Source organism: Rhinolophus hipposideros, assembly GCF_964194185.1.
Source record: "Rhinolophus hipposideros genome assembly, chromosome: 3".
NCBI classification, from domain to species: domain Eukaryota; kingdom Metazoa; phylum Chordata; class Mammalia; order Chiroptera; family Rhinolophidae; genus Rhinolophus; species Rhinolophus hipposideros.
In genome coordinates, this window is record NC_138049.1 from 104,421,001 (window position 1) to 104,439,729 (window position 18,729).

General features: G+C 47.6%; 1 protein-coding gene across 1 annotated transcript in view; it reads left to right on the forward strand.

Annotated features, from left to right (window-relative positions):
* The window catches only part of NUDT3 (nudix hydrolase 3), a 113,093-nt gene extending 104,421 nt beyond the window's left edge, over positions 1 to 8,672 (forward strand). The window contains exon 5 of the mRNA XM_081043399.1: positions 525 to 8,672. Coding sequence (XP_080899525.1) covers positions 525 to 703 — 179 coding nt within the window. The 3' untranslated portion in view covers positions 704 to 8,672. The remainder of the gene's footprint in view (positions 1 to 524) is intronic.
* Positions 8,673 to 18,729: the final 10,057 nt, after the last annotated feature.

The window sequence follows — 18,729 nt, forward strand, 5'->3', positions numbered from 1 at the left end:
ATAGACTGAAAAGTTAATAGTGATTTTTAAAAATATTTTCTATTTTGTAGCTATGACACTCATATAAAAATTATTTTTAAATAACTGATTATAAACCAGCCACCCTGGTAATTCTGGAAGCTTGGTGTTCATGTTGATTTTTGCAAGAGAGAGCGATGCTGGCTGGGCTTCAGGCACTTACATGCAAGCCGAGAAAGGCCCCGAGGCCCGGAGTGCAAGGGGAAACCACAAGCAATGGTTCTCTCCAGAGGGCAGTTTCCTGCCATTACTGCTCGCTCTTCAGTTTGCAGGTTTCTTACCTATGTTCTGCATTAGGTATTTGTACAGTATTTGAAGCAATTAATGTGTGTTTGCATTACCCCTAGAAGAAAAGAAAATAAGGAAAATATGTTTATAATACATATTTTAAAAATATTAACAACCATTGCTTTCATGTTTTCTCACATTTTCTCAAAAGCTGTATAAGATCAGAAACCTTTTCATTGCTGCCCTTTGTACTGATTTCCTTTTCTCCGCCTCCACAGGAAGGAAGAGGGAATGGTTTAAAATAGAGGATGCTATAAAAGTGCTGCAGTACCACAAGCCCGTGCAGGCGTCGTACTTTGAAACGTTGAGGCAAGGCTATTCGGCCAACAACGGCACCCCGGTCGTGGCCAGCGCGTACTCTGTTTCTGCTCAGAGCTCCATGTCAGGCATCAGATGACTGAAGACTTCCTGTCAGAGAATGGAAATTGGAAACGAGACTGAAGTGCAGCCCTTCCCTCTCACCCTTGCTCTTTCCACCTCTCCTCACAGGCCTCCTCTTTCAAATAAGGCGTGATGGGCAGCAGAGAAGGGTTTCTTGGTAATGTTGCTGTTTGGTGTTAAGTGATGGGGCTTTTGCTTCTCTTTTTATTGAGGGGGGTGGGGGTGGGGTGTGTCATTTGTAAGTACTTCTGTGCATGATGTGTCCCTCCCTTTCCACACCCCTACAAGCCTCTAAAAAGCGGCAAACAGCTTTCCCTCTGCCTTGGATGCTGAAGTATTCCTGTTTGTCTCATCCCAGCCCTGGCCAGACATTTTTCTTTGATTTTTCATTTTTTTTTTTTTTTTAATTAAAAGATACCGGTATGAGATGAAACCTTTCAAGAATTTGTTCTGTAATGTGCTATTATTCAGTCCAGCAGGTCGGTCACTGTCACTGCAGGATCCATTTATCTACACGTTATACTGGGCATATAATATGTAAATGACTTTAGAAGACTTGAACTGTTTAAATTTTCCAAGGTTTTGTTTTGGTTTTGGTTTTTCAAATTGGGGATGTTTCTGAAATGGAGAGCCTCCCAATTTCATTTTTGTTTTTCGTTCTACTGCTAGATAAGTGTCCCTGTCCTGTCTCTGCTCCCCAGTCATTGACTGAGTTGTGTAGGGCCCAGGAGAGTGATGGAGCTACCTTCATAGTGCCCCCGGGCCTTACAGCCTTCTCTGCTCGAAGCTGTGTTTCCATGCCAACAAAAAACAGGAAGAAACCTATTTTCTTTTCTATTACCAAGCCAGGAGCAAATGGCCTCAGCTCAGATCTGGAGAAACAATGATAGAAATTGAATTCCTCCCCGCATGTTGACAATAGGGATTTGAACTGGATTCTTGGGATTACTATCTAAAAAACTGGAGCGTCAAGCACTGTTCCTCTCCTGCTGGTTTGGGATTTTTCCATATGCTACTTAGCGCCAAGAACGGCCTCTCCTTGGGCACACACGCCTTACAGCGAGCCGACTGGACATTGTCCTGTGCTCTGAAACATGCGACTCGCCTCGGCGAGTGCAGCGGGACGGTCCTGTCCCCTCTGTGCTGAGTTCCTGAGAAGTACACAGGAGCAAAGTTGGGGTGTTTGCTTGTCTTCGTAACGTTGCAGCCCTTGTAACTGCATCGTAGAGCACGCTCAGAAATACTGGATCTGTCTCCCGCTGGGATGTGAAAGGTCCGGCTTCTGCTGAGAAGTGATACGAGCGAGCGATGCTTAATCATTTACTAGAACAGCTGCATAATGCATCGGCTCCCTGCAACCTGTCTTGTTGGGTTTTGACACAGCTTTCGTGCCGGCTTCGTTTGCCAATTGTGTGTTTTAGTTGGGAAGTAAGCAGAAAGGGGTCTTGAGATACAGAGGTACGACTGGGAGGGGAGACACTGATCAGTCCCTGGCTCGGGACAGGAGGTGTTTGTTGCTACGCTCTTGGTGGCATCTCCTTGTCAAAACATAGCCGGGATGTGAAATTAGAACCGTAGTTCTCTTTATTTAAAAAGTCTAATAAATACTCAAACGTTGCAAAGCTTTTGCTCTTCCCTCCCACTAAAGAAGTGTATGTATCTGATAGGCCTGTGTCTTTAGTGTTCAGCATTTGGGGGACATCGGTTGGTGAATTTAAATTTTGTCATCTACTCTTGGTTTGCCTTTTCTCCCAGTCTGAAACACAGAACCCAAACAGTGCTGGCAGGTTCCATAGGATCCCATCCTGTCTCTGGAAAAGGAATTCTCTCCCCACGTCGGGGTCCCAGTGGATAGAAACCGCACCTGGGATTTGAGCCTAAATGCCAACTCAGTGTTCACGTGTCCTGCTTAAAAATGAACACCCTGCTGCTTGTTGCCTGACTTAGAGCATCCTAAGGTTCTGTTCAAATACATAAAGGGGAAAAGAAAATAAGGCCAGCTAAGCACCAAGTGGAATCCCAAAAGCACATTCTTCCAAATAAATTCTACCTTTATGATTTGGATTGAAAGTGCTTTGCAGGAAAACAGTCATTACTCCTAAAAAGGAAACTGCAGTGTTAATAGCAATTGGTGCACTGTGTCATGACCTGCAGGTGTTTTTCCTGGGCTGGTGTAACAATATACTACCCTACAAAGGCCTTTTGGGATTGTTGTTGGCGTCTTTGGATCAGGAAGATGAACTGTGCCAAGAAGTATTTTTCGGTGACATGAATGGATCTATTAATGCAGTTAACTGGAGAGATTGTGCTGATGCTTTCTTGAGTGACAAAAGGAGGCTTTGTCCACCACCAGAACTGGTGACACTGGTGATGTTTTCTGTTGCACTGGGATTCTGGTGAGCAGGGATCGGTGTTTTTCCCTCCCTGACACCGTAAACAGCATGGCTGCCCTTACTGACGTGTGGTCACAGCCCTTGGTGATAGGTTATTTAGACCGATGGTCACAGTAAACATATCTCCCCAAAGAAAGCGAGGAGAAACAAAAGAAAGCACAAAAATCACTGTTCTTGCAAAATATTTCATTGACACTGATTTGCCAGTAATTCTGCAAGTACTTATTCAGGCTTGACAAAGTTTCCTGTATTCAGGACAGAAAGAAAGTCTCTTTCTCACAGTGAATTTGCATGTCCTAGATTCTGGTTATTACTGGGGCATCCATCAGAGTCCACCATCCTCGGGATGGAGAAAGATAGGAATGGATTTTTTTTTCTTAATTAAAATTTTTTTAGTTTATAAATTACAGCCATTGGGGAAACACCAGTGAGGTCATGCCATCTTTTTGGACCAGGACTCTGTGTGTGTGTGTGTGTGTGTGTGTGTGTGTGTGTGTGTGTGTGAGAGAGAGAGAGAGAGAGAGAGAGAGAGAGAGAGAGAGAGAGAGAGAGAGAGGAGGCTACCCTCAGGAGTCAGCTGTGTTAGATTATTTGTAGCCTTCTAGAACAATGCAGCCCATGAAACAGGAGTCTTGATTTTTCTTGTAGCAAACCTAACAGGATGTAAACGTTCATGAATTGACTTGTTTTGTTTTCACAAATGTCTGCTGCTCCATCTGCCCTGCGTGGAGAGGGCTCTCTCACCGAGAGGCCATCTGGAGGGATCAAAGGACGTGGAAGTGTCCCCCCTGTGCGGCCCGCCCCAGGAATGTGCAGCCCGCCGCAGGATTTCCGCCCTCTGCGGTGCAGCGCGCAGTTCTGCGGGCACAGCCGGAAAGCGCTTCAGGCCTTACTTATCTCAGCCTCTGGGGGCAGAGTGGGTCCCTGTCCTCTAGGAGTGTTGTGCAGCAGATTCGTAAACATATTGCTACAAAGTCAGGTTCCTTCATGTCAAAAATATGTTTTGATATTAGGAGTCAGCCCACGGAAAGTCTCTAAGACTTGCTTAGAAGGAAAAAGTCACCTTTTGTTTTTAGAAGAAAAAAGTTCCACTCAGAACCGTTCTTCCTCGTTCTCCACCCCTTTCTCTTCTCCACACCCATTGCTCCTTGGGGCTCCTTCTGAGCCCAGCTGTGCGTTTCACACGTTGAACTTCACGCATTTGTCATTTCCATCTAGTGCTATATTAACGCCTTTGTTAGTCTACCCACCTGATGTTTTTTTAAAAATAGCTTAGCCTGAGCCACATTTTTTTATTTTTAGTTTACAAAAATAACTACAATGTGATTTTTGCCACAACTGTGATTTTTAATATTTCTGAAGTGTCCTGTAAGCCCGTCTTAGTTGAGAGTAGATTTAGAGTTAGAAGAAATACCTGGAGATATGACCACAGTAGAGTGAATTTTTGCTTTAAGGGAAATGAGGGTTAGCTGTTGATAACATCGCCTCATCCTGGTCCCACATCTGCATTTCAGAAAATAATCCGCATTTTTACCCACCCCCCCCAAAAAAAAATAGACATGCAGGACAGTTACCTCCTGCAGTTCTGGGTCAAGGAGATTCTTTAAGAGTGACTGAGCAGTGCAGGCAGCTCTTCTCGTTCTGGTTCTTGAAGCTAAAGAGGGTAGAGCTGAGGTGCTGCAGTTCACACCCCCCTCCACTCTGAGGTGGCAGCCATGTCTTCTGAGCCCCGCTGGCATGGCACCTCTTTCCCCAGCTCGTGCAGCTGTCCACGCCGGTGACTTCAGCCCTGCCCATGACCTCACTGGGAGTAGTGGAAAAGCATCCAGTCAACCACCGCGCTCCAGGCTAAGCCTTGCAGCAGACATCTCTTCCACCCAGAAGAGCTGTGTGTCCCATGCCACGTCAGATGTCACCTAAAGCAGTGAGACGCTGGAGTTTTCAGGTCAATTATAAATCGGGAAGCACTGATACGGTCCGTGAAAGACTCCGTGGAACATGTATCGGGCAGACTTGGGATCACACAGGTCCTGGGAACCCAGAGGTTTTCAGCAGGTTCTCTCCTTTGGAAGCCAGCAGTCCTGCTCCTGCTTCTAAAAGGGCAACTCCACATCTGGCCATGTTCTTGCATTAGCTGATAACCTTTCCGGGATGTGAGAAGCCTAATCAGGACATCTGAGAAAAGGATACCTCTCACCTTCAGATTAATCAAGTAGTTGGTCCTCCTATTCCCCTTAAAAATTAATAATTGAGAAAGAATCCCTGTGGTGTTGATGTGGACAGATTCCTTGACTTGAGGCTAGCGGTAACATGATTTTGTGTGTCTCTGCAATCCGAAGCTTTCTAAGTAAAAACGGCATGTCTCTCCCCTAAAGCTTTGTTTGTAATGATGGGTTGATGAGTTTGAGCTTGTCTTAGAAAATGGGGCTGCCCACGCATGGCAAGGGGAGCTCACACAGAAGCCGAGTCAACTCAGGAGCCAGCACACCAGTGGGGACTCTACTGAGGAAGCAAGTGTTTCGGGCCAGAAAACGAAGCGTCTGTTCCTCCAGCAGTCAGTTGTCTAAGGAGTTTCTCTAGGTTTCCTCTGGTTTACATTCCCAGTTCTTACCCCACACGGGGGCCGCTAGCACACCAGAAAAAGCATTGAAAACCCCGGAGATAGGCATCAAAAGAGCAAAACTGCAGCATGGTCATTCTCCAGGTTCATCACCATTTTGATGTGCTACCCGTTCTTCACCCCCCTTGCAGCCAGGCCAGATGGGAAGGTTTTATTAATCGAGTTGGGGAATGTAAATTCTGGTTCTGGAACAGTTACCGACTAAATCGCCTACCATCTGGGGGGTGTACCTTTCAGAGGAATCTCGACAGTACAGTCAAGTCACCCTTGGGGCTTGAGGTCCCAGTCAGGCATTTAGATCAAAATCTGCCTTTGGAACTCCTTAGGAAAAAAGCGAGAGGCGTCAGTCCGCATGCGCGGCCTTGAGACTGTCCTTTCCTCCCTAGTGGGGGTGCAGTGGCTCACCTTCTGGAAACCATTTGCGCGGGGAGATCGCCGGTAAATCCCTACAGAAGTAATACCGATGCTAGTCGGTCTTTCTGAGCACTGTTGTGCTGAGTCGAAATGTTAACCTAAAGCAGCAGCAGATCACGTAGCCTCTTTGACCTTAAATTGTCCTGTGAAAAAGGAAAGCTTTCAGGCTCACTAACAAGTGACCACAGAAGACATCTGGTTTGGGTTAGTTGATTCCAGCGCGTAACAGAGATGACTTGTGTCAAGGAAGGAAGAGGCTGATCTCAGAGACACGCAGGGGCCAGAACGATGTGTGTGCCCCACGTAAAGCCGCCTCCAGGGACAGAGCTGAAGTTGGGTTGGGGAGCGAGCGCTTCCCAAGCACTGAAGTGAGGGGAGGACATGGAGGGTCTCTGCTCGGCGAGCAGGCGGCTTGTGTTCTCCCAAGAACAGGACGGAGTTCCACAGAAGTGACCGGCGTCTGAGCCACCGCAGGGGCACCGCCCGCCCTGGGGCCAGGCGGCTGCGCACATCTTTGTTCAGAATCCACGGGGACTCCTCTCCAAAAGCGATTAGCCGATTAGCCGCAGGTGTCCTGTTTGGCCTCAGCACCTCCCCCTCGCACCTCCGCCCACGGAGGGACACCTGTGCTCAGGGCGTGATGCACAGTGAGTGAGCCTGAGGCACAGCGGTGCGTTTAAACAACTGGGCCACGCGCTTATAAAAGTAATACAGGATGTGGTACAGTTTTGTACATGGCAGGTCTGCTTTTACTGTTGTGGCCTGAAAACTTTCCAACTGGTTTGTATTCAAAAGGTTGGTGGTTAGAATAAGGAAAATTTCATTTAGTGCGTCTGTCTTAGGGAAGAGAGCTTCCAGTTTGCCATGTGCTTAGGGAAGTCAGGAGTATTTGAGGATGTTGGGAGCTGCTGTAAAAGTAGAGCAGTGTCTCCGGCTGCCCGAATGCACTGTTCTCAGAGAGGAAGTGGAAGCCCGTCGGCAGCATCTTCACACTTGCTCTTGTCAGCACAGCCTTTATCAACAGGGCCTGGTCTCCCGTCCCCGCCAGTGACATTGGACGGGCTCTGAAGAGTCCGCAGGCCGCAGCCCTGTTTGCTCAGCTGCCGAGCATGGTCTCCAGATAGCAGGAGGTTGATTTAAGGTGTTTCCACCCTATGATCCCCTCCGCTCCATCATCCCCATCAGCATCAGAAAGGTTCAAATCCCTGGGACCATTCCAGTCCTACAACAGATGGAACTAGATGTGCTTCCTTCCCTGTCGCAAGTCTTGCGCTCAGATTGCCGTCTACCTTTGGGCAAGTTCAGGTATTTCCAGGGAACACCTCGGATTGAGGCAAAGGAGGTAAGCTGTGTTGAGTTTAACTTTTCCAAAGGACAGTATTTGTCCCTTCCCCCTAGTGCTTATACATTTTAGCTGAGGCCTAACTGGCCAAGTCTAGTAGTCTTCCCCAGAACTTAGGCAGAGCCCGGAGCCCACGCCCAGAGACCAGTCTGCTGGGGATCACACAGGCTCACACTAGACTGTTGTGATCACACCAGAACCCTGGTGCTGTCCCCTCCCATCATTAGCTCACCTAGTCCCTGGACCAGTCTACAAAGTCGCTGCATGGATCACCAGCTTAGGCAGTGTGCTTCGTATTTGTAAGACGGGTGGAAAGGAGGAGAACCAGTGGGCTGAGGACTCACTCATATCCTTGGAGATGTTGGCAAAAATAACCCTGAATGAGCTCAACAAAACTGGGGAATCCAAGGAACAGCTTGCGTGAGAGGAAGGGTTGGTTATGGTCACTCAACCTCTTGGGATCTGGCGCTGCCTTATGAAATGGGGGTTTAGAATAATACCGCCCTCACCCCAGTTCAGATGCACTCCAGGACCTAAGTTCTAACCCGTGGGGCGTGGCTTTGTTTTCCTCTTTTGTTGTTTTGTTTGTTTGTTTCCAAAACAACTTGCTTGGTATCGCCTGGGAGATAAGTTTCCCTCCTGCCCACTTGGGGCACGTGCCAGGCCGGCCTGTGCCGGTGTCTTCACAGCACTCCTAAGGAAGAGCTCGTGCTCGGAGACGTTTGGTCCAGAGAAAGCGGAAGGAAGCTGAGTTGTCCTGCGTCCTTTGCTCAGGAAGGGTGTTCTTAGGCTTCCTTCACACTTCTCTTTCCCCTGAGCACAGCTGGACTGAAGAGGAGGGCTGAAAAGAGGGGAACTGGGTGCAGCCCCACGTTTGGGTCCGAGACAGGTGCACAGCTGATGTGAGCCCCACTTCCCCCTAGGAGCAGGCCAGCCATATGTAACCATTCCCCTTGACTAAAGCGTTCACTCGTGTGGTGCCAGCAACAGGACAGACCCCTCCCCCGCACCCCGTTGTCTAAATAGCTTTGGTACTCCTAAAATTCCACCACCCCACCTCCCGCTCCCTTTTGTACAGACAATGGCTAAACCTGTGAGCGTGCTATTCCTTTGTGTTAATCAGTTTCCTTCTGTTTGAGCTATGTGGGAGGGAAGGGCATTAGAATTGTAGGTTGTAATCTTGTGCCAACCAATAAAAACCAGTATTTCACACACATCCCTGCTTTAGTGTCTGGTCTCTTCTTCCCAGAGGTTGCCCTTGAGTGTTACACGTCTGTCTTGATTTTACTCCCCTCTCTGCTGGGTTCTTAGGAGTTGCCCCAGAGGCTGTAGGCGGCCCCATGGGAGATTGGCGGTTCAGGAAGTTCAAGTGAGGGATGAATTAGAGAAGCCTGTGACAGACAAAAATCAGCGTTTTGTTTCCTCTTGCCAATCACTGCTACAAGGTGCCCAGGGAGACCCCCAGGCAGACTGTCAGTGCCCAGTGCTGCAGAGAGGGCCTGCCCTCCTCAATCAGGGAGGTTTCACTAGGAGCCCAAAGAGGCACGAGGCGACAGGGAGCCACATCCAAGATAACAAGGGAGCACAGCAAGAAGTTGCTGCCTGTGTGGAAGCAGGAGCTGGCCATGCTGGAGTTAGGCGGCTGGAGGGGCGGTGGTGTGAAGGGGTGTGTGGGAAGACTGGAGGCGGGATCAGGGAGGGCAACAGTAAGTGAGCTGTTGCCCCCAGGCCTGTAGACAAGTGAGCATATTGAGCTGGAATGAAAACTAAAGCATGATGAGGTCACATTACGGAAGGTCACAAAAGCCGGGCCCAGGAGTCTGGCTTCACACGTGTAAAGCATTCTTGAACAAGGCGGTCATGTGCTATTAGCCATGGGTGAGGAGGAGGCCGCAGGACAGGGTGGAGAAGAGCAGTCTGGAAGCTTGTGATAACTCCATGAGCAAGACAGACTCCCCTCAATCTGGGGATGAAGAAAAGGGGGACAGAGGCACGAATAGGCAGCATATCACAATCAGATAAACATGTCCCTCCACTGAGGCAGGCTGGCCTCGGGGACTCTAGTGACATGCCCAAGTTTTGTAAGGAAGGAAACCTGATGTGGTCGATGTCCCCTGAGGGTCGCTACTAGGATGAGACAGGTGTGTGTGCTGAGATGACAGGTGGCTCATTTATATGATGATAAATGTCAAGTTATCTGGTTAGTGCCCCTGCTGTCTGTCCAAAAATAGGCAGGAAGTTATTTCTGAACAATAGCCTGATGCCTTCATTCAGCCCCGGGCAGACTCCCCGTCAGCTGGTCAGGGTACTCTTTCCCCGTAAAATCTGACTCTGCAGGCCTCTTTCTTCCATGCTATGATGATCACCCCTTCTTCCTGTATCAAAGGATTTTTTATTCCCCAGATTTAGTGTGTGTACTGAGGCTCCGCGCTTATGAATGCTGGTGCTAATGATAATACTCAGGAGACCACCAAATGGCCAGCTCTGTTGAGATCTGGGGTACTGGAAACTCTCCACTCACCCGTGTCAGATCATGATGGGCCATTCTACAGGTGGTCTGTCACATTTACTACATTGTCAGAGTAAATACAAACTGGGATTATCTTGCTGCAGCCCAGCCTCCTAGCCCAGCCTGCAAGACTGGCTAGAGAGAGAAATCTAAAGGGACCCCAAAACTTTGAGCGTGGGTGACGAGAGAAAGCCCAAAGGACAGCAGTGCAGCTCTGACCTTGCTGGACCCAGCACTGGGGACAGTGTGCCACCGCACGCATTGTACTTCTGTGCCCTGGCTGGCAGGGCATACCATCCAGCCAGTTACGCTGGCTGGCAGCTCTGACCATCCACGCCCGATGGAGGTGGCAGAATTCCTGCTCATCTCCAAGGCAGGCTGGCTCCTATCCTCTTGTGCCCAAGAAAGCCTGGTATCAACCATGGACTTGTTTGCTTTCTGGTTTCAGACACATTTAGGGTATGAAAGGTTTATTTTATCTCCTTGGTCTTGTGACACCCAGCTAACGTCTCACAGCATCTGAGGCTGTAGCCATGAGGCTTCGTGTCCTGTGTCCTGAATACCAGGACACTTAGTCCTCACAGGCGCCTGCTTGGGTGACACATGGCATGAAATGAGAGAGGTAAGCCACTGGAGGTAGGCTGAGGGGACGATGGAGAGAGCTCGTGCAAGAGGACCACGGGAGGGTGGGATGGAGTAAGGGATCCGGAAAAGGCAGGAAGGACAGCCACGCGTCAGAAGGCTGCTTGCTAGAACAGAAGGTGTGAGCCCTGGAATTGGAGCAGCTCAGCTATCGCGAAGCTCGGTGGTCTTGGGCAAAGTCACTCTCCCTGTCCCCTCCGATTCAGTGGTGGGCAAGTCTACTGTGCAGGATTGCTGTGAGTGTTCTAGTAAAGGAGTGTATGTGACGCCACAGTTGGTGTGTGACCGTAAATGGTGGCTGCGGAGTGAACACCTATTTGGGAAATGCCACCGGCTGTGCCAAGTTCTCTAAGACAAGTCCAACAGACACAAGTGATCACAACGCAAAGTGACAAATGCACTAAGAAGAAGGCTGAGGGACCATCAGGATTCAGGAGGAATGAAGGAATTCTTGGCTAAGGGGACGGCATTGCATGGGCAAGGCGCTGTGCTCCGGTCCCGGCGAGTTGGCTGGGGCTGGAACATGATAGCGACAGTGGGCCGGGAGGAGGAAGAGGCAGCAGGTGCCATGGGAAAGGTCAGCTGGGGTCAGGTGGCTTTGGCAGGCTGTTTGAACTTTACTCCGCATGACTGGGGAGCCAACAAAGCTTTTAAAACAGCGTGGTGACTGCATCTGCGTTTGGGGAAGATGATACTACGGTCCGCTGATGGCTGCGTGGGCTCCAGGCCTGAAGCCAGGCTGCGTTCCCTGCCTTGCATTTAGCCTGCAGCCCTGTAACGCACAGGGCGGGGGCACCACCGTCGTACGGTAAAGGCGGTGGAGGCTTAGGAAAGCAAACGAATTTGAAAAATCATGAGGTAAACGGCCACGGATGATGGCTAAGACAGTTTTGGAAAAACACAGGACGAAAAGGGACGTTCTATTAGTATCAAGACAGTATAAAGATACAGTAACTGTAATAAAACAACATGATAAAAGGGAATAGCTAGATAGAGAAATAAATTAGGAAACGACAGGTGACCAAGAGCCAGACCTGTGCATTCGGGAATATGGTGAGAGCCGGAGGAAACGCACCTGAGTACAGAAAGGGTGGAGGAGGAGCTCGTCAGTAAATGGTGTAGGAGCAATTGACTAGCTCAATGGAAAGAAAGAAAATTAGATCCCTACCTCACACCACACCTGAAAATAAATTCACAAATGTTTGTGTAACATGAGTCATAAACTTTCAGAAGAAAATACAGAAGTCATGTTATGTATTCACACAGGTTACATAAATGGAAAAATTGTAGTCAAACTTGAGGGGTCTGACACCAGAGCCTGCCCTCTTTCCTGCTCAGTGGTCCTGTCGCCTGGTCCCTTTAGAGTGTAAGCTGGACCAGAGCAAGTGGAAACTGAAGGTAGAGAGGTGGCGAGTGAAGGCTGGCTGTGCGTCCCCTCAGAGGGAGGGCCTTCCTCTTACATCACCGTCACTCAGGCAGCAGGTTGGGCACCAGTGATGGTACCAAGACACTGCCAGGTGTCTGTGTGAGAGAAACATCGGGAACTCAACAAACATTTACTGACAGTGAGTGGGTGGTCATGACACTTGGATAGGTGTGAAGAGGATAAAAATAAGGCAACAGCAGTGACCCATGGCGTGACAGGGCTGGAAGGATTTTAGGGACCGTCTAGTCCAATGCTGTCATTTTACAGCCTGGGAAATAGGCACAGTGAGAAGGGACGTCATCAGGGTTCCAGATCGGAATCCTGAGGAAAGAGTACAGGTCCCTGGCCAGGCTGTAAATAGCCGGCTCCTCTGTCCTTGTTGGCATGAAAATCTCTTTTTGTAAATGGTTATCCTGCTCTGGCCACCAAACTCTCCAGTCTGGGCCAGGTCTGCCCCATGTCCACCATTTCATCACACATTCATCGTTCCTGACTCCATCTTTCTTGTCCCCACATTCTTCCCCTGCAGCCCCCCTTCATAAGCAGCACCCGGAATTCATCCATCCATTCCCACCCCTTACGCGTGAGCTGAGCCCGCCCAGAGGAAGCCCTCGGCTGAGGGGTCGCCAGGGGGTCACGCGTCCCCTCCACTGAGGCTGTCGATTGACAAGTCCAAAGGCCACTTGTCTACCCTGACTTCACTGACCCTTCCCTCCCCCATGGTGTCCGTGGCAACACTTCTGGTTCTCTTCCTACCCATAGCTTTAGCTTTCAGAGAAAAGTTGCAGCTCCTTAGATGAGTACCAGTGTCTTTTTGTGATTTGGGCCCTGCTCACTTCCGCCCTCATTTCTTGCCCTTCTTTCCTCTGGCCTCGAGGAACGTTTTGCCGTTGTCCAGATGCATTGTACACCGCGCACGGCCTCACAATTCACCGGTGCTGTGCTCTCCCTCCGTTGGGAAAGTTCTCTGCGATCCTCTCCCCTCCGCGACGCTGTGTGACTCCCAGACAAGCCCCCGCTGAGGCCACCTGCTGAAGCCACCTGCTGAAGGCAGGGAGAAGCTCTGCCAGTGGTGTCCAGCTGTGGTTCAGAGCGGTACCTAGGAAACGTAGCTGGGAAGGAGCGAAGCGCCAGATGGCATCTTGGGAATGCCCACAGCACAGAGAATGTCTGCCGAGTGTCACTCTGTCCTCTCAACAACTGCCCCCCAAAACATCCCCTCACTTTCCCCCAACCTGGCAGCAGATGCAGGACAGCCCTCAGAGATCTGGGGAGGGAGAAGTTTGGAGTGGGTGGAGGGGGACACCATAACAAAGAGGCCCTTCTCTTTGGGGTAAGGGTGACGCTCAGCCAGCGTGGCACCCACGGACCAACCAGAACAAATACAGATTGGAAGCCTATCCGCTGAGGTCCCTTCCTCAGCTTTCCCTTTCTGCCTTGAGGTTGCAGGTGAGAGGGGACGGTGCTTTTTCAGGGGGAGAAAAGCCCCAGTTCCTGCTACTTCCCTTTGTCAGCCCAGGAGCCTGTGAACTTTTGCAGGCCTGGGGCAGGTTCTAAGGGTCTCTTCCTGCAGGGCCTGTGTCTGAGAGGGGCGAAGATGGGGGTGAGACTGGAGAAGGAAGGGGCAGTTATGGGGATTTTCAGTTTGGGGGTGGAATCAAGGGGAATTTGTTTTACATGGGGCAACTTGATGTGAGGAAGCTGAGTGGATCAGTTATAACAGCTGGCATCTGACTAGTGCTTCCCAGTTTCTGAAGTGCTGTCCACCAGTTCAGACAAATCCTTGAATACCTACTGCCTGACTAGGGCCAGGGCCCAGGGCCCTGACCTTCGCATATGCCCTGAGAGCCAGGTACTTTGATCCCCATCTCATCGTTGAGGGAGCTGAAGCTGGAGGAGACGGGAGAAGAAGGGGGAAATAGTTTGGGTGTGGGTCAGGTTGAGAAGGTGAAGGGAGCTGGAGGGAAACAAATACCCTGCAAGTGAGGCCTCTAGCCGGTAAGCTGTCCCCTCCTGCCACCCCTTCCCTCCAGTGCATTTTAAGGACCCACTTAGCCCCTCCTCACTTGTTCCTTTGGGATATGCAGGCCCAGCGGGCACGTCTCATGGACCCTCACCCACTGGCCCTGATGCTGCGCCTCTTTGGCAGGAGGGTCGGCCTCCTGTTAGAGAGAAATTACCCGTGTGGAAGGGACCTCTGCGGTTCAGGGGCCTGGGGCAGATCCACCGTGGAGGAGCCTGGGCTACGTCAGGGCTGGACAGAGGCAGGGGGCTGGGTGAGAAGGGGCTCTGCTCCTGGCACTCCTTCAAATACCTGTGATGACCCTGAAACAGAGGGAGCCCCAAAACAACAGGCTCACCTCCTCAGGCTGCCATTGGTGTCACAACGGCAGGGCTGGGAACTATGGGTCCCTCTCTGCCTCCACCCTGTTGACTTTTATCCCAGAATGGGATGGGGGCCAAGGTTAACCCGACTCCACGGCCAATGTCTCCTCAGAAGCTCTTCCTTGACTCCTCCCTCCTGGAGCTGGCCCCCTTCTCCGCCCTCCTGAAAGAGAGAGACTGATGGGCTTCTGGAAGAGGTGGAGGTGGGAAAATAATAGAGGCTACATGCATGCAGAGCACCAAGTAACTTCACAAAAATAAGTAAGCCAGGGTAAGAAAACTCCTGGCAGGACACACCCTCTTGAAGTTGGGATCATGAATCATTTTCTTCTCTGTGATTTTATATATTTTCCAACTTTTGAGAGGAATTTGATTTTGCAATCAGAAAGGAAATAGTCCCTCACACTTACGGAGCATTTTATTATTTACCAGTAAATATCCCATATGTTCCTTCTTTCAATCAACAATAATCTTTGTATGAGATGGACATTATTAGTTACATTTTGGAGTTTCCAAGTTGTTGAGTGACTTACTTGAAACCACAAAAATAGTGAGTAGTGGGGTGAGGGCACTTGGGCCAGCCTGGCAGGGTGTCCGACATGAGGGTAGCCAACAACATTCCGCTATAGTCTCCCTTCCCAATCCCGGGGTGTTGGCCACCTACTCCTGTCATTAACGCCATAAATAATCACCCCCTGTGTGCTCCATTATTTTTAAGGCATCCTTTATTCATCATATTTTTAAAAGCTTCATTGAGATATAATTAACATGCAATAAGCTGCACATATTTAAAGTGTACAATTTGAGAAGTCTTGACATACGTGATCCTATGAAACTATCACAACCAAGATGCTCTTTGTGATTCCTCTCTCCTGACCCTCATGCCTCTATCCCCAAGCACACACTAATCTTCCTGTCACTACAGTTTGCATTTTCTAGCATTTTATATACATAGAATCATACATCATAAATTTTGTATATGTTGCAAGGTATGGATTCAAATTGGTAATTTATCACATACTAGATATCCAGTTCCAGCAATGTTTGCTGAAAGGGCGATTCTTCTATTCTTAGTTGGCTGAGTATGGTGTTGAATTTTTGTCAGATGCTTTCCTGCATCTAGGAAATGATCGTGTGGTTGTTTTCCTTTGTCCTATTAATGTGCTGTATTACATTGATTTCCCCATGCTGAAACACCCTTGCATTCCTAGGATAAATTCTAGGATTGTCATACTCGTATGGTGTATAACCCTTTGGTCATAATGTATAATCCTTTTTAATGTGCCATTGGATTTGACTTACTAGTATTTTGTTCAGGATTTTGTATGTATACTCATAAGGAATGTTGGTCTATAGTTATCTTTATATATATATATATATATATATATATATATATATATATATATATATATATATAAATTTTATTCGGGAATATTGGGGAACAGTGTGTTTCTCCAGGGCCCATCAGCCCCAAGTCGTTGTCCTTCAATCTAGTTGTGGAGGGCGCAGCTCACTGGCCCATGAGGGAATTGAACTGGCGACCTTACTGTTGAGAGCTCGCGCTCTAACCAACTGAGCCACCTGGCCCCTCCTATAGTTATCTTAATGGAGTCTTTCTCTGGCTTTGGTATCGGTATAATGCTGGCCTCACAGAATGTGATTGCAAGTGTTCTCCTCCTCCCCCTCCCCTTCCCCCTCCTCCTCCTCTTCCTCCTTTCCTTTTTCATTTTTAGAAGAGCTGGAATAGAATTGATGTTAATTCGTCTTCAAATGTTTAGTATAATTGCCCACTAAAGCCATCTAGTCCTGGACTTTGTTGGGAGGTTTTGGATTACTGATCTAATCTTCTTTCTTATATAGGTTTGTTAAGAGTGTCTATTTCTTCTTGAGTCAGTTTTGATAATTTGCATGCTTTTAGGAATTTGTTCATTTCACCCAGATTCTCTTGTTGGCATACAGTTGTGTATAGCATTCTCTTACAATCCTTTTAATTTCTGCAAAGTCAGTAGTCATGTACCAGCTTTCATTTGTAATTTTAGTTCTTAGCATCTTCTATTTTTTTAGTCAGTCTAACTTAAGTTTTGTCAATTTTGTTATCTTTTCAAAGAACCAGCTTTTGGTTTTGTTGATTCTATTGCTTTGGAGTTTTTTTTTTTCCTATTTCATCTATCTGTTCTCTGATCTTTATTATTTTCTTCCACCTGCAGGTTTTGTGTTAGTTTGCTCTTCTTTTTCTAGTTCCTGAAGGTGTAAAGTTAGGTTGTTGATTTGAGACCTTCTATAAATTTCACCCTGAATACTTACTGCTTTTACTGCATCCCATAAATTTGGGCAGGTCTTCATTTGTCTTATTTTCTAATTTCCCTAGTGGTTTCTTCTTTGACCCATTGGTTTTTCAAGCGTGTGTTGTTTACTTTCTGCATATTTGCTAATTTTCCAGTTTCCTTTCTGTTACTGGTTTCTATTAGGTTGGTGCAAAAGTAATTGCAGTTTTTGCAATTATTTTTAACCTTTTAAACCGCAATTGCTTTTGCACCAACCTAATAGCTTCATTACACTGTGGTCAAAGATACTTTGTATAATTTCAATCCTTTTAAATTTGATAATTCTTTTATGGCCTAGCATCTATATTAATAAGAGATATTGACCTGTAGCTTTTTCTTTTGTGTTGTCTGGCTTTGGTATCGGGGCAATGCTGAGTTAAAATTAGTTAGGAAGTGTTCGTTTTCAGTTTTTTGGAATAGTTTAAGGATTGGTGTTAATTCTCCTTTAGATGTTTGGTAGATTTCACCAGTGAAACCATCTGGTCCTGGGCATTTCTTCGTTAGGTTTTCTAATTTAGTAAGATTTGTTGTGTGGCCTAATGTATGATTTGTCTTGGAGAATGTTCCATGTGTGCTTGAGAACATGTATATTGTTACTGGGAGGAGTGTTCTGTAGGGTCTAGTTGGTTCATAGTGTTTTTCGAGTGCTCTATTTCTTTACTGATCTTCTGTATAGGATATTCTATCCATTATTGAAAGTAGGGTATTGAAGTCTCCAACCATTTTTGTAGAACTGTCTATTTCTCCCTTCAATTCTTTCAATGTTTGCTTCATGTATTTTGGGACTCCTTTGTTGGGTGCATATGTAACTGGTATAGCTTCTTCAGGAATTGACCCTTTTTATCAATATAAAATGTTCCCCTTTGTCTCTTGTAAGAGTTTTTGACTTAAAATCGGTTTTGTCTGATATTAGGGTAGCCACTCTAGCTCTCTTTGGTTACTTGTTGCATGGAATATCTTTTCCATCCTTTCAACTTATTTGTGTCTTTAGGTCAAAGTGGGTCTCTTGCAAGCAGCATATACTTGTATCTTTTTATTTTTTACATTTTTAACCATTTCCAAGTGTACAGTTCAGTGGCATTAACTACACTGTTGTATAACCATCCCCACCATCCATCTCCAGAACTTTTTTCATCTTCCCAAACTGGAACTCCATACCCATTAAACAGTAACTCTCCATTCTTCCCCACCTCCCAGCCCCTGGTAACTGCCATTCTACTTTCTGTCTCTATGAATTTGACTACTCTAGATCCCTCATATAAGTCCTATCATACAGTATTCGTTCTTTTGTGTGTTCTTTGGTTTATTTCACTTAGCATGTCTTCAAGCTTCATCCATGTTGTAGATGTGTCAAAATTTCAATCCTTTATAGGCTGAATAATATTCCATTGTACTCGAACATGTACATCATATTTTGTTTATCCATTTATCTGTTGATGGGCACTTGGGTTGCTTCCACCTTTTGACTATTGTGAATAATGCTACTGTGAACATGAGTGTACAAATATCTGTCCAAATCCCTACTTAATGTTCAAAGTACATTTCTTGTGGGCAGCATATACTTGGGTCTTGCTTTTTTATCCATTCTGACACTCTCTTTTATTTTATTTATTTTAAAAAACATTTTATTGGGAACAGTGTGTACTTCCAGGACTTTTTCCAAGTCAAGTTGTTATCCTTTCAATCTTAGTTGTGGAGGGCACCGTTCAGCTCCAGGTCCAGTTGCCATTGTTAGTTGCAGGGGGCACAGCCCACCATCCCTTGCAGGAGTCGAACCGGCAACCTTGTGGTTGAGAGCCCGCGCTCCAACCAACTGAGCCATCCGGGAGCTCAGTGGCAACTCAGCTTAAGGTGCCGTGTTCAATCTTAGTTGCAGGGGGCGCTGCCCACCATCCCTTGCGGGACTTGAGGAATTGAACTGGCAACCCTGTGGTTGAGAGGACAGTGGCCCATGTGGGAATCGAACCGACAGCCTTCGGAGTTAGGA